The following is a 13,688-nucleotide window of genomic DNA, read 5'->3' as shown; positions in this document are numbered from 1 at the left end:
AAAGCTTATCATAGTAGCGCTTCACCAGCCTTTGCTCCCAAGATGTATCCATATCATCTTCCTCAGTACGTATGAACCTTAAAAGGTTGAAGAAATAATTAATATACAAGGGAAATTTTCATATCAGGAAGGAGGAGAAATAGACTATGTAATGCATTACAAATTCCTAGAATTGATCCATAAAGTCCATGGTTCAATAGAAATATATTCCCAATTCCAAATTTGCCTCAAACTATAACTCCTTTAACCATTTCTCGCCTAACACTAAATCAAAGAGCTAAAATTAGAAGGAAAAAAATAAGTTGCAAGACAATATATAATTATGAATGCACAGTAATCCACATGAATTTTGTTAGAGACCAGCATACTTATATCCTTCTCTTAGGGTGTCCCGATCCGTTTTAACTCGCAATTTCACATTTGAAGACTTTTCTTTCCCTTAGAAGCTAACTACATCAAATTGAACCCCCCAAAAATGGAACAAAAAATTCAAAACACAAGGATGATTGTAGCCTTCTTCCTTCCTCAGTGGAAGAGACTGTTCATCATCCATTTGCTGTAGGACATAAAGGATTTCACAAATACAAAACTCTCCATTTGCATAATTCCATTTATGTCCACCTTTCAGCTTAATAAAACAAATAAAGAATCTTTTAGGCCGAATACTAACAACTTCATTTTTCAAATTTTAAAGCTTCAAATCATCAACTAGCTAAACAGTATGTTCAAGAATTTCTTGTGCCGATCGTAGGCGTTGAGGCCTCGAATGTGAGCTTGGTATTGCCTGTCTTCAGTACCCAAATCCATTGAAGAACAAATATCTACAGCAATACAGGGATCAAAATGTTAATTAGCATTGAGAAAGAGGAAAAAGGCGTCCAGATGGTACTGTTTTCTCTCTTCTCTGTCGTAGATTGCCAATTACAGATACCCAAAAGAAGCCACTTTAACCCCAGCTACTCTGTGGCTTTTGGACTTGAAGGAATTGCTGCTTTTTCCTCAAGTCTTCGAGTTTTACATCAATTTGCAAATTAGGGCGGTAGAGAGGAGAGCTGGAAGGAAAATCGAATGAATTACTGTGGAAATATACAGAGGAAGGAATATAGTGATTTATTTATGCTTTGAAGAAAAAAAAATATAAAGATAAAGTTATTATATTATTATATTAAAAATAACTATTTATAAAAAAGGCATAATGAAAAAAAAAATTAATAGTATATTTCCTTTCCGCTTAATTTGAATAGAAAACAAAATGATTCAAATGATTTTTCACAAAAATTTTTATAATTTTATTTTCTTTCTTATAAAATATGGAAATTAGACTTTTTATTTTTCATTTTCTTTTATTTTTATCAATAAAATAAGAGAGTTGCCTATTTTCTCTTTTCATACTGTTTCTTCTCTTTTTTCTGCCTTATAAAATGTCTTTATAATTTGTGTTAAATTAACGTTTCTAGTTTTTGTATTTTAAAAATAAATAATTTTTTTTTTATTTTTTTATATAATTGACTTCAATCGAGATTTAAATTTAAAAATTTTATGATTTTAGAGATGACTCTAATTCTATTGAACCATAACTTATAAATATTTAAATTTCATGTTTTTTCATTATTTTTGTCGATATAATCAATAATCAATAATTAATAAATTAAAAGGTGATCGGTAAATAAAAATATTCATAATGATAAAATTTAAGCGTAAAATGGTAATTATCGTAAGATATTAATATATTTTTAAGTTAAGGAAATCAATGGAAAGTTGAAACTATATAATAAAATTAAAACAAAAAAAAATCTATTGAATAATTGAACCGTTAGGTCGACCGAGTCATATCGAATCGCTTTTTTATCTAGCTCATTAATAAACTTAGACTAATTTAACGGCTGATTCATTGGTTCACCGGTTCAATTGGCAGGTTTGATCCGAATTTAACAACTATGCATTTATATCTAAATTAAGAGATTTGCAAATAAGAAAAATGCTTCATTTGTGGTCTTATTTAAGAATTTTAACTCTTAAATAATAAGGTGAGAAGTCAATTCATTTTATTTTTATAAGTTATATTATCCCTTGTTATTTTTGTTATTAATTTGGCTTCGATTGTGATTTGAATTTGAGATTTTATATTTTTAAAGACAATTGCAATACTATTGAATTAAAGTTGGTTAATTGCTAACCCTTGCTTAATTAGTGCTTTATAATTTTTATCTTAGAAATGGTGCTTTCAGAGAAATAAGGAGAATGGTAAGGAGTTGGTTGCTCACTCTTTCAACTCCCTGGACACATATACAAAAGGAAAGAGTCAAATGTATAGAAATGAACAACAAAGCATATAGTCTCTAACCATGTCGCCGCAAACAAAGGTTCTCCAAGAAATCTCAGATGTGAAGATAATGCTCCCAAGCCACACACAAGTCCTAAGCACAGAAAATGGGTGATGAGATAGGAGGAAAAAGGAAGGGATGTTAATCTTGCTATAATCTCTCTCTCTCTCTCTCTTTACTTTCTTGATGCTTCTAAGTCCCTTTCTCTAGCTTAGTTTCCATTCTTGTTCGGGTATCAACTTGCAATTGTAAACTAAGCAGAAGGCTATTCTTGGGAAATGGATGCTGCACAATTTGCCAAACGTGCAATTTGCCAGAAAGATCTCTTTAACTTTAACCCAATAATAACAACAGGAATGCAGGCAGCTCGTATGCTTGTAATCTCCCGCATTTTTCATCTTATCTTGACACCTTCAGGACAACCAGGACCTGTTGCAAATATTATTGTATGCATTTCCTGTCTTTCTTTGATACAAGAGCAGATTTTTAAGGTTTTTGCAGTACTTCATATGTTGTTGTTTTTTCGCTGTTTTGTTTTTCAGGCTGGACTAGTGCTAGGTCCTTCATTGTTGTGCAAAATCAAAAAACTTCAGGAATTCTTTATCCGGTCTTCTTCTATAGAATACTATCAACTTCTGACATTCAATTTTCGAGTCATTTTTTTGTTCTTGATTGGTTTGGACACAGACGTTCCTTATATGAGGCGAAATCTGCGTTTGGCAAGCACTCTTGCATTTGAAGGTATAATTGCATGCACCCTTTTTGGAGCAGCTTCTGCAATCGCTATCTCCATTTATTGAAGTAAATGGAAATTGGTTATTGTTTTTCCATTGATTCTAGCAAATTCAATTTACAAAACTGGATGTTCCCTGCTAACTAACCAGTTATCATCATCCTATACATAAGTTGATCACCAAATGACTAAATAATTTCAAATCAGATGATGGTCAATCACTGTATATAACTAATTACTAACTATAGTAGACAATTGGAAATAATATCCCAATCATCCGGTGATAGTGATAGCTCGAACTCACAAGAATTCTCATTCAGATATTTAGATACGATGTCCTCTGTGGGATGTATCTGGATGTCCTCTGTGGGATGTATCTGGATGTCCTCTGGGGGATATATCTGAACAGGTTCAGGCATTGGTGGTGTCATACCAGTAGCATAAGTTCGATAAGATCCATAGTTGGCAGCTGCAAACATTGCTCGTTGATAATTGGCAGCTTCTAACATTGCTTGGTGATGATCATGATCGTTGATTGGAACATAAGGAGGATCTTCATAAAATGCACTTGGATTCTCTTGGATTGGGATTGAAACAATTTGCTTATTGTCATTAAGGGCGTTTGTGTAGGCTGGAGGATCGCTATTTTTGTCAACATCCCTAACAACATCAGCAGTTTGATCATCTAACTCTGCAGATTGTTCCTCATTTGAAAGTCGACTTCTCAAATTGTCTTTCGCATCCCTCTTATATATCTTGCATAAAACCACATTATCCAACTGCCACAGAAAAAGAATAGAGAATTAATCAAACAAAAGAAAAATTAATGAACAACAAACAAGAAATTTAAATATTTATTTAATTACCCTCATATCATCGGCACTTGTTTTGATTCTTGGAGGGGCATCACTGACCCTATATTCATGCATAATCCAGTTAGTCTTTGTACCATTTGGAGGCTTTCCCATGTAGAAAACAAGTGCCTTCCTATATCCAACCACAGCACCCTTATATTTAACAGCTTTATCCCCTCCAGTTGCCTTCCAGTATCCACCACCGGCATCTCGTTTTGGTCTACTTCCATTTGGATATCTCTTGTCCCTTGGTGTAAAAAAGTACCATTCTGTCTCCCCACATTGCCAATACTCCTCTGTTCATCAAAACAAGGAAAAGGTAAATCCATCGACAAAACATAGATTTAATCATAACATTGCAAAACAAAATCATAGTGGAAAAGAAGAAAAAAAATTATAGCATTGCAAAAACAAAATCATCGCGTAAATATATGCATAAGCATGGAAATAGGTTGTGTTAAAGATCAAAGAACCTGCAAGCTTCTCGGGATTGTACTCATAAAGTTTAACCTCCATGATCTTGTTTGGAGGCAAGGGTTGATTGGCTATCTTGTTTTTCAAGTAATGAACGACAAGCTCTCCGTCCAAAGGGCGAAACCTATACCCGGGTGGAAAAGAATTAAAATAATCAATATCAATGAAGTTCTTTCTGTTGTTGTCATTGATGGGGTCTGTTCGAGGTTGACGAGTAGCGGTAACAGAAGCATTGGACTGCGGCTGTGTCACCTCCATAATTGGACTCTTGCGAGGAATTTTTTCCCGAGAAGACTGATGCAAGCTAACGTAAAAGTATTGAAATTCTCTCTCCCTCAACTTTCTCTCTTTTATATGAATAGACTTCTAATAAAAATTAAAATAACCCTAAAAGATAGATTTTCAAGACTTAATATTTATCTATTCTTATTAGAAACCAAGTTTGAAACTAGATAAGTGTGGGACACAAGTTTTTTTAATATCTGATAAACCAATCAAACTTCTAAGATTATTTAAACATTATCCCTATACTATCTTCCATTTTATTTTATATTTCAAATTTTAATAATTATATATTTAAAGATAAAATTATTTAGTTAAGTATTATTTAATAGAATTAATTATAACCAGAAAAAAATAATTAAAATGAAATTTAAGATTATTATATTTATAAATTATATCATCACACCTTATGATATGGATATGGATATTTATGAATTATATATGTCAAAAATTTTGAATATATATATATATATATATATACATATAATTTATTAAAAATTAAATTTCAAATGTTATATCTTTTAAATTCTAAATATTTTTTTTAAAATAAAATTATCATTTAAACATTATCTATTTCTATATTTCATTTTATTTTGTATTTCAAATTTCAAACGTTATATCTTTTAAATTCTAAATATTTTATTTTTTAAATAAAATTATCATTTAAACATTATCTATTACTATCTTTCATTTTATTTTATATTTCAAATAATTATATATTATGATAATTTAGCATTATGGAAAATAAAAGACTACATTTAACCGTTGATAAAAATCAATTTATTTTAAATTTTTATTTTTAAATTAATTTTAAATTATTTTAAAAAATTAATTTTAGAATTTATATAAATTTACATTTTTAGTCTAACTTTGACTAAACTTCTACCCAATTAAGTTTTTTTATTGTAATTTAAAATAAAATTTTATATAATAATAATAATAATAATAATAATAATAATAATAATAATAATAATAATAATAATAATATAGGTATGAATTTTTTTTTATTTATCTAATAAACTAATCTTAGAAATTAATTAATTTATTCGGTATATATAAATGTTACACAAATAGCAAAATATTTAGAAGAAACAAGAAACCATTGAATACAAAGCAAAATCATCCAATAGACTTGGATAGGAGTGAAACCCTATAATACGAGTGATTTGTGATAAGATTATCAAGATAGCATCTCATTTTGTTGTTGCAATCCTCATCTCATGTAACTAATGGGCTAATGTTTATCAGAGCCTTGCAACTCTTTACAATGGCCACTTCTCAAAGTTTAATCCACGCCAACTAAAACTCACTAGAGAGCTACAAAATACAAAATGGAGCATCCTTGTTTGTGCTAACAACATAGCAATAACAGGACTAAAATTCCAGAATACCAATCAACTCTCAAGACAGCAAAAGAAAGCAACAGGAAGCAAGCAGAGATCAAAACTCTGATTCATGTGGGCAATTTCTAAGAATTGATTGAATCCCCAAGATTACAAAGCCAGCCATAAGACCCCACTTTAACATCAAAGTTTAAATCTCAGCAGTATAAAAGAGCAAAGTGTGGAAATCAACAGTGTTCACCCAACCTTGTATATATGTCTCTGAGTTTTACTCTTCACTTGCAGTTTAATGCATTCAGCTTCCATTAAACAGGCATTATTTCTTTGGAGCCACAAGGAACATGACATTGCAAAAAAGGACAGCTAAAATTCTTCTTGCATTTTCCACTAACTAGAGCCATCCATTAAAGAAATATTGATGCAAAATCCTTCGGGAAGCGAAAAACAATACCCCACCATTGAAGGAAAAGTTTCAGATGATCCTGCTAAATTGAAAGAGAAACTGTTGGGTGGATTGAAACGGATCACTACAAGGTGATTGAAACCATAAGCAGAAAAGGAGAAGGTTATAATAAAGGAGAGGAATCAACGGCTGGAGTGTTGCAAAAGGTCATTAATCCATAAAGTATCTTGCCACGGGTTCATCTGAATGAGAAAAAGACATACCCAACTGCTTTCCCATGTTGACAGCTTGCCAAGCTTCATCTGCTATGTCTAAGGAATATTCATTGGAATATTTTTCTCTTGGGGCGAGAATTCATGCGATGGATGTCACTATTTGCTGGCTTCACAATTCTTCCTGTTTTTGATCCTTTTTTCATTTTTCCGCCACCATTAAGCTTTGGGGAGATCTGAAATAAGTGATTCGCAGGGAGTGGGAGCTGGGCTGGGCTAGCAGCTATATAAGGAACCAGAGCTAAATGGTTTGGGCTGGCTGGTGTTGTTGATTAGGCCCGGAGTAATTGATAACAGTTGGAGAGGAAATAATGGGTGCAGGGAGGCTTACCAATTTCTAGAAGCTCCGAGTTAATAAAGGAAGATTGGCAACTGTCATTTACCGTTTGCTGTGTTGATTAAAGGTGCTAAGGGGTCCTCAAAGACAGGAGCAGCGTGCAGATAATCAGAATTCAAATTATGCTTATGCATTGGAGAACAAGATTCTGTTATCTGTATTTCAAATTCTGACGATGCTTCGATTTAAGATTTGTGGAGCTCGATGTTCTTTGGGGTTCCCAACTCGTCCCCATCTGTTTGGATGGCAAGAGTTGCCGAAGAATCGTTAAGGGAGAGGCGGCTATGGTGTTGGTTCAATAATTGATGTTGCTTATCATGCGTTGCAGATGAATTTTCATGATCGATGTAGTTGTCTTCAGAAAGGTATAAGCCACTTGTACTCACATTCTCATTGCGCTTGCCAGATGCACCAATAGGGTTGTTTTCGGAGTCCACGTCAGCATCCGAACTTTCTGACAGGGACAATCGTCGTTCGTTGTTGGAGATTGGAGGTGAGAACAACTCATGGCATGGTTCTTCGGTGGCTCTGATATTGAATTTGACATGATCAATATCCACCTGAATGATTTTGTTAATAAACTCAGTAGAATCTGTCAAAATCAGCACTCTTGCGTAATCAAATCTTGATTTTGCTAGGGTTACGCCATCAAGAGAGATGAATTCTCCACAAAGACTTCCAACCCATTGAAAGAAATGTGAGGTCCGCGCATCCATGAAAAGACAAAGCATTTACATATAGATTGCTAACCTTCTTTCCATGAAAGGACAAAGCATTTGCATATTGATTGCCATGTTCGAAAACAATAGATAATGCATTTATTCTAAGTTCCAACTTGCTGATTTTTTTACCAAGTGCTTAGCTGTCGTCTGTTCCCATTTATTTTCCGATCAATATTCCTGAATAATATAGAGAATAAAATTATTCTTTCAATTAAACAATAAAATACTATATCACCACCAAACTTGGCCAACCATACATCACTTTCAATTCATTAATCATATGTTATTATTATAATGCAATATGGTTTTTATATATGAATATTAAAAAAGGAATATGATTCCATAATTTATATTTCATAGAAACCACGCTCTGATGGGACCCATTTAGTCCGCTATTCCTCTCTTTCTCTATATATATAAAAGAGTAGTTGATAGGAGTTGACACGTAAAATTATTATTTTTATACTAAATTTATTTTTTTATTTTTCTTTTAAATGTTATTTTTTTATAATTAACTATCAAAACTCAAAATTTTTATTAAATTTATTATCTAAAAATTATTATATTATTTTTTTAATAAAAAAAATAAAATAATAATATTTTTTATTTAATATTCATATGTATATATAGCGCACGTAAAGTTTTCCTGATATTGTCAATAAAATTATGAAATTATAATAAATTTATTTATAAAACATAATATGTTTAATTTCGTTAAATTTTCTCTATTTTTTAATAAGGATTAATAATATTATTTTTAAAAATAATATTAATATTAATAAATAAAGAAAATATTTAATTATATTATATGTAACGTCCTCACCAAAGGTAGTCCGTACATTTTACTGTTCTAATGACTAATGTCTGTTCGGACAATTAAAATGTCTGGAACTACACTTAAACTATAGTGAGGAGGCATAAATTAATGAAATAAATATTAAAAAAAATGTAGGAAAAATTTTGAGAAAATAAAATAAAATTTAGAGAATTTATTTATTTGGTACAAAAATAATAAAAATAACCCGATATACACTATGAAGGGCATTTTGGTCATTTCACCCATAGAGGTGAATTTTGACATAAATGTCAAATTAAAATTAGGAAATAAAATAAATAACATAAATTAAATTTATGAATTTGAATTTGAAAAATGAGAAGAGAAAGAAGAAGAAAAGAAAAAAAAAAGGAAAGAAAAGAAAAGAAAGGAAATAGATTTATGAAATTTAAAAACAACAAAGTACTCATAAATGTATATATATAAATACCTACAAGAGACAAAACCCCACCAACCATCTTCTTCTTCCCTCTTCTCTCTCTCTCTCCTTGCCGTCCACCATGGGAGCTCTCTCCCTCCATTTTTGTCTTCCCTAAAGCTTGATTTTCCAAGCTTCCTCCTCACCAAAACCCATAGACCCCTTCATTAAAAATTTAGCCCACTCCATAAGGAAGCCATTGATAGTGAAAAGAAGAAGAAAAGTTGAAGTTTAACAAGTTACCCAAGAGGTTAGTGCACTAATCCCTCTTCTTCTCTTTATTAAACATGAAAAGCATGTTTAGCTAAGCATAAATACCATTAAAACAAAAAGAAAATCTAGAGGAAAGAACCCTTGAATTTTTGGCAGCCATGGAACGTGAAGTTTATTGCTTTCAAATGATGAAAAATGGTTCCATGAGAATGTGTAATTAGTTGAAATGTTTGGGTGTTTGATTGTGTAAATTTGAAACTTTGAAAACTAGGGTTTGTGTAAATGTTGAGGACTTTGTGTAAAATGTTGAAATTGACCTATTGGGATGACATTGTTTCTTATAGAAGTGTATTACATACAAATTGAAGTAAGGAAGTTGGTGGAGATTGAGTTTTGGAAGTGTTAATTTTCTGCAGGTTGTGTTTTGTTGAGGGCAGTGTACATTTTAGGCCATAAATAAAATTGTGTGACCCCAATTGGTATGAGACCAATTGGAGGTGAAACTAGACCCAAAATATCCCATTTTCCATGAAAAAACTATGCCCAAATTCTGTCCAAAACTTGAGCTAAATACTGCCCAAATTCGGATTTCCCTGCACCCAACCTAGAAAATGACCAAATGAACAGTACGTATTCATTTGGTCATAACTCTCTCTATACTGGTCCAAATGAGCTAAAATTTTACCCATTGAAATTTTAGACATAGGGCTACACTTTTCATGAAGACCACTTAACCCAGTTTTACCTTTAACAAATTCAAATTATTAGCACAATTTGGGTCACTGAAACTGTCAACCCAGAAAATGACCAAATGAACTCATTTGGTCATAACTCTCTCTATACTGGTCCAAATGACCTAACATTTCACCCATGGAAAGTTTAGACATAGGAATACACTTTTCATGAAGACCACTTAACCCAGTTTTGCCTTTAACCAATTCAAATTATTAGCACAAGTTGGGTCACTGAAACTACCAACCCAGAAAATGACCAAATGAACAGTACGTATTCATTTGGTCATAACTCTCTCTATACTGGTCCAAATGACCTAAAATTTCACCCATGGAAAGTTTAGACATAGGGATACACTTTTCATGAAGACCACTTAACCCAGTTTTGCCTTTAACCAATTCAAATTATTAGCACAAGTTGGGTCACTGAAACTGCCAACTCAGAAAATGACCAAATGAACAGTACATGTTCATTTGGTCATAACTCTCTCTATACTGGTCCAAATGACCTAAAATTTTACCAATGGAAAGTATAGACATAGGGCTACACTTTTCATGAAGACCACTTAACCCAGTTTTGCTTTTAACCAAATCAAATTGTTAGCAAAAGTTGAGTCACTAAAACTGCCAACCCAGAAATTGTCCAAAATACTGTTCCTTTGGGATGCTTGACCAGTTTTGGCAAAAATGCCATAACTTGGTCTCCAAAGCTGCAAATTGAGTGAAACTAGTGCCAAAAGTTTTATAAGACATAGCACAACAATTTTTATGTTTTGACCAAGTTCTAGAAACCATTGCATCCTAGGGAAAATATTAGCCAAAATTAGGAATTGAAATCTATAAAATGTTAAGTTGAACTCAGAATGCCATTTGATACCTGTGTGTTCATTTGGCCATAACTCCCACTAGGAAATTCCATTTGAGATTTGCCAATATGATCTAGAAACATGATACTTAGGGATACAATATTGATTTAGACACCTTTGCCAAATTCTAAGTGTAAAGACCCTAAAAAGAGGGTCAAACATACTGCCCTGAAGTTGATTTTTGCCCTTATAGGACTGAGAGTCCAGGTTAATACATTGACCATAACTCACTATACCAAGCTTGAAAAATTATGAAATTGTACCTGGCAGTCCCTAAGACATAGAGGAACATATCTTGTGAAGGAACCTAAGTCTAAAAATTACAATAAAATGATCAAATGACTGGTCAAAGTTTATTGACTAGAAATTATAAATTCTGGACAGCTTAGAGGCAAAGGCACCAGTTATGGTATTTTGACCATAACTTGAGTTCTATAAGTCCAAATTCAGTGATTCAAAAACTGAAATTCAAGTTTAAACATAGAGGAACAATTGTTATGAAGGAAGTGTGACTAAATAGACATCCTAACCTAGTCAAATTCCTAGATAAAGATAACACATCAACATGAACCTAAAGAAAGGTTCATGGGAAAAATGCTATATATGATAATTAAAATACTCATAAGGATAATTAAATATTAAAAATGATATGAATATGTAAATTGGGACTAATGTCCCATTAATATGAAATTAATGGTACCAATGAACAGTACTAGAAAATAGTAACAGTGAATAGTGCTAAAATAATTAAAAATGTTTGATTGCCCATAGTATACCTAGACTTATTTATTTAGTTTGGATAAATTGGTATACCAATTAGGGACCACAGATAGCAGTACTGCTTATAGAGCAAATCATGAACTGACAATATATGTCTGATATGATTGTTCTACAGGCTATATGCCTACTTCATCGCCATTGTGCCTACTTTATTTACGGCTTTACAAGTCGACAATGGGTCTCGTGCCCGATACCGCCTCGTGGCCCGATGTATATATACAGGGTAGACATATGGCTGTCTAACCCGTATACTCCCGTGTATCCAGCTTTTATAATTTGTTATAGGTTTCTTGGGCATTGATAATAATTAATTAATACTGAATATACAATAAGTAAACAGGAAAGACCCCAATAATTTTAATTGATTCCAAAGTGTAAAAAAAATGTAAAAGACCCAGAATTTATGATTTGTAAATATTATTTCAATTGTTTAATTATTATTATTATTATAAATTATGCACCACTAAGCGTTATGCTTAGCGCGTTGGTTTTCCATCGCGTAGGTACTGAAGATCAGCAGCCGCCACAGTAGTATTCGGACAGAGTTCCGACCAGATCTGCAACCGATCAGAGTCACCTCATCAGTCTTTTGTATTTTGGTAGGGCCCATGTGTAGACTAGTATTTTGGTTCATTATGTCTAGTCATGATGTAATTACTAGTTTATGATGTATTTTATTTTGGACTTGAAATGAAAACTTATAATTTATTATCTATAAATTTTCATATGAATGCAATAGATGACACTTCATTTTGAGATCTCATAAATAGTTGTGAATGATATGATAAAAGAAAATATGATATGGAAATATGTGAGATGACTATGAATATGTTAACACGTGATAGTGGAACCCGCCAGATGCTAATAAAACAAAGGAGGATCTGTCCGGGTCTCCACAGAAATAAGATATATATATAAAAAAAAAATTCTACACATAAATTACCTGATTTAAATGACATTAAAATTTACAATAGACATGACAAGACAAGATAGGGTGCTCCGGCACCGAATGTGGCACTTCTTGCTCGGCTATACAATAGACAGGTAAGGGGCGTCACATTTAGTGGTATCAGAGCAGAGGTTTAGGCGGTCCTAGACCTAGATAGATAGAAAGAAATAGTTGCATCACATGCATGGGCCTTTAAATAGAGTCGAGGTGACACTAATGCAGATCTGTTTCTTTGTCTGTTTTATAGGATCGATGGCATCTGATCCTTCAGAGCACGGACCTCCAGAACCGATAGAGGAGGAAGTAGAGAGTCACGCACCTGCACCTGCGTGTAGTCAGGGGCGCAGTAGCAGTAGAGCAGAACCATCGTTGGGTACTTTAGTAAGGACACAGCAAGCCTTCCTAGAGCAAATGACTCAATTGCTCACAGTCACTGAGCTATGCCACCACCTCCCCACCAAGATATAGGACCCGAGAGAGAGTTAGAAATGATGAGCGATTCAGAGGGACGAGCAAGAAGAGAGGGTCCGGACTGCCACCCAGCGTAGTTGCTACAGAGAGCAAGAGACCCAGGGGGTCTGAGGGTCAGATTCAGAGCAAAGAACAGAGGCAGAGGTTCCAATTTACCCCGAGGAGAGGAGGTCAAACCGGTGTATCAATTGGCAATTCTGCGAGTCCTATAGCACGGAGATCAACCCCGATGCCAGTTTGTACACATTGTGGGAAGAACCACAGAGGAAAGTGTAGATTGCTAACGGGTGGATGTTTCAGATGTGGGTCCACAGAGCATTTTTTTGAGAGATTGCCCACGGAGGAGTGCTCCCAAAGCTCCACCACAGATTCAGAGGTCTGCTCCCACAGTACAGAGGGGTAGAAGACCAATGAGACCAGAGATAGCTGGTACATCACAGAGAGCTTCTGAGACTATAGAACAACCCGAGGTTGAAGTAGCACCCTGTGTGTACACTATGGCTCGAGAGGAGCTGCACTGTAGACGTTGTTAGAGGTACATTCTCTAATTATAATACCTTTAAGTATGTATTGATAGACCCTAACTATGTTCACCCCTATATATGCATTGTACCTCCTGTTGAAAGAGGATACCAATAGATGGGTCAGAAGATGACATACTTGTCACCAACCCTTTAGGTT

General features: G+C 33.4%; 2 protein-coding genes across 2 annotated transcripts; one reads left to right on the top strand and one right to left on the bottom strand.

Moving 5' to 3' along the window:
• Positions 1-2,536: 2,536 nt before the first annotated feature.
• On the top strand, positions 2,537-3,124 carry LOC131182451 (cation/H(+) antiporter 2-like). Its single transcript, XM_058152003.1, has 2 exons — positions 2,537-2,770; positions 2,867-3,124. Exons 1-2 carry the CDS (start codon positions 2,603-2,605, stop codon positions 3,122-3,124), a joined length of 426 nt encoding a protein of 141 aa, XP_058007986.1. The 5' UTR covers positions 2,537-2,602.
• Positions 3,125-3,150: 26 nt separating this feature from the next.
• On the bottom strand, positions 3,151-4,797 carry LOC110654203 (NAC transcription factor 32-like). Its single transcript, XM_058152001.1, has 3 exons — positions 4,385-4,797; positions 3,924-4,207; positions 3,151-3,836 (listed from the first exon to the last, which is right to left on the bottom strand). Exons 1-3 carry the CDS (start codon positions 4,641-4,643, stop codon positions 3,300-3,302), a joined length of 1,080 nt encoding a protein of 359 aa, XP_058007984.1. The 5' UTR covers positions 4,644-4,797; the 3' UTR covers positions 3,151-3,299.
• Positions 4,798-13,688: the final 8,891 nt, after the last annotated feature.

The sequence above is a fragment of the Hevea brasiliensis genome, chromosome 8, assembly GCF_030052815.1.
Source record: "Hevea brasiliensis isolate MT/VB/25A 57/8 chromosome 8, ASM3005281v1, whole genome shotgun sequence".
NCBI classification, from domain to species: domain Eukaryota; kingdom Viridiplantae; phylum Streptophyta; class Magnoliopsida; order Malpighiales; family Euphorbiaceae; genus Hevea; species Hevea brasiliensis.
Note: the sequence above shows the minus strand (reverse complement) of the source record. Positions and strands in the feature narration are given on the sequence as shown.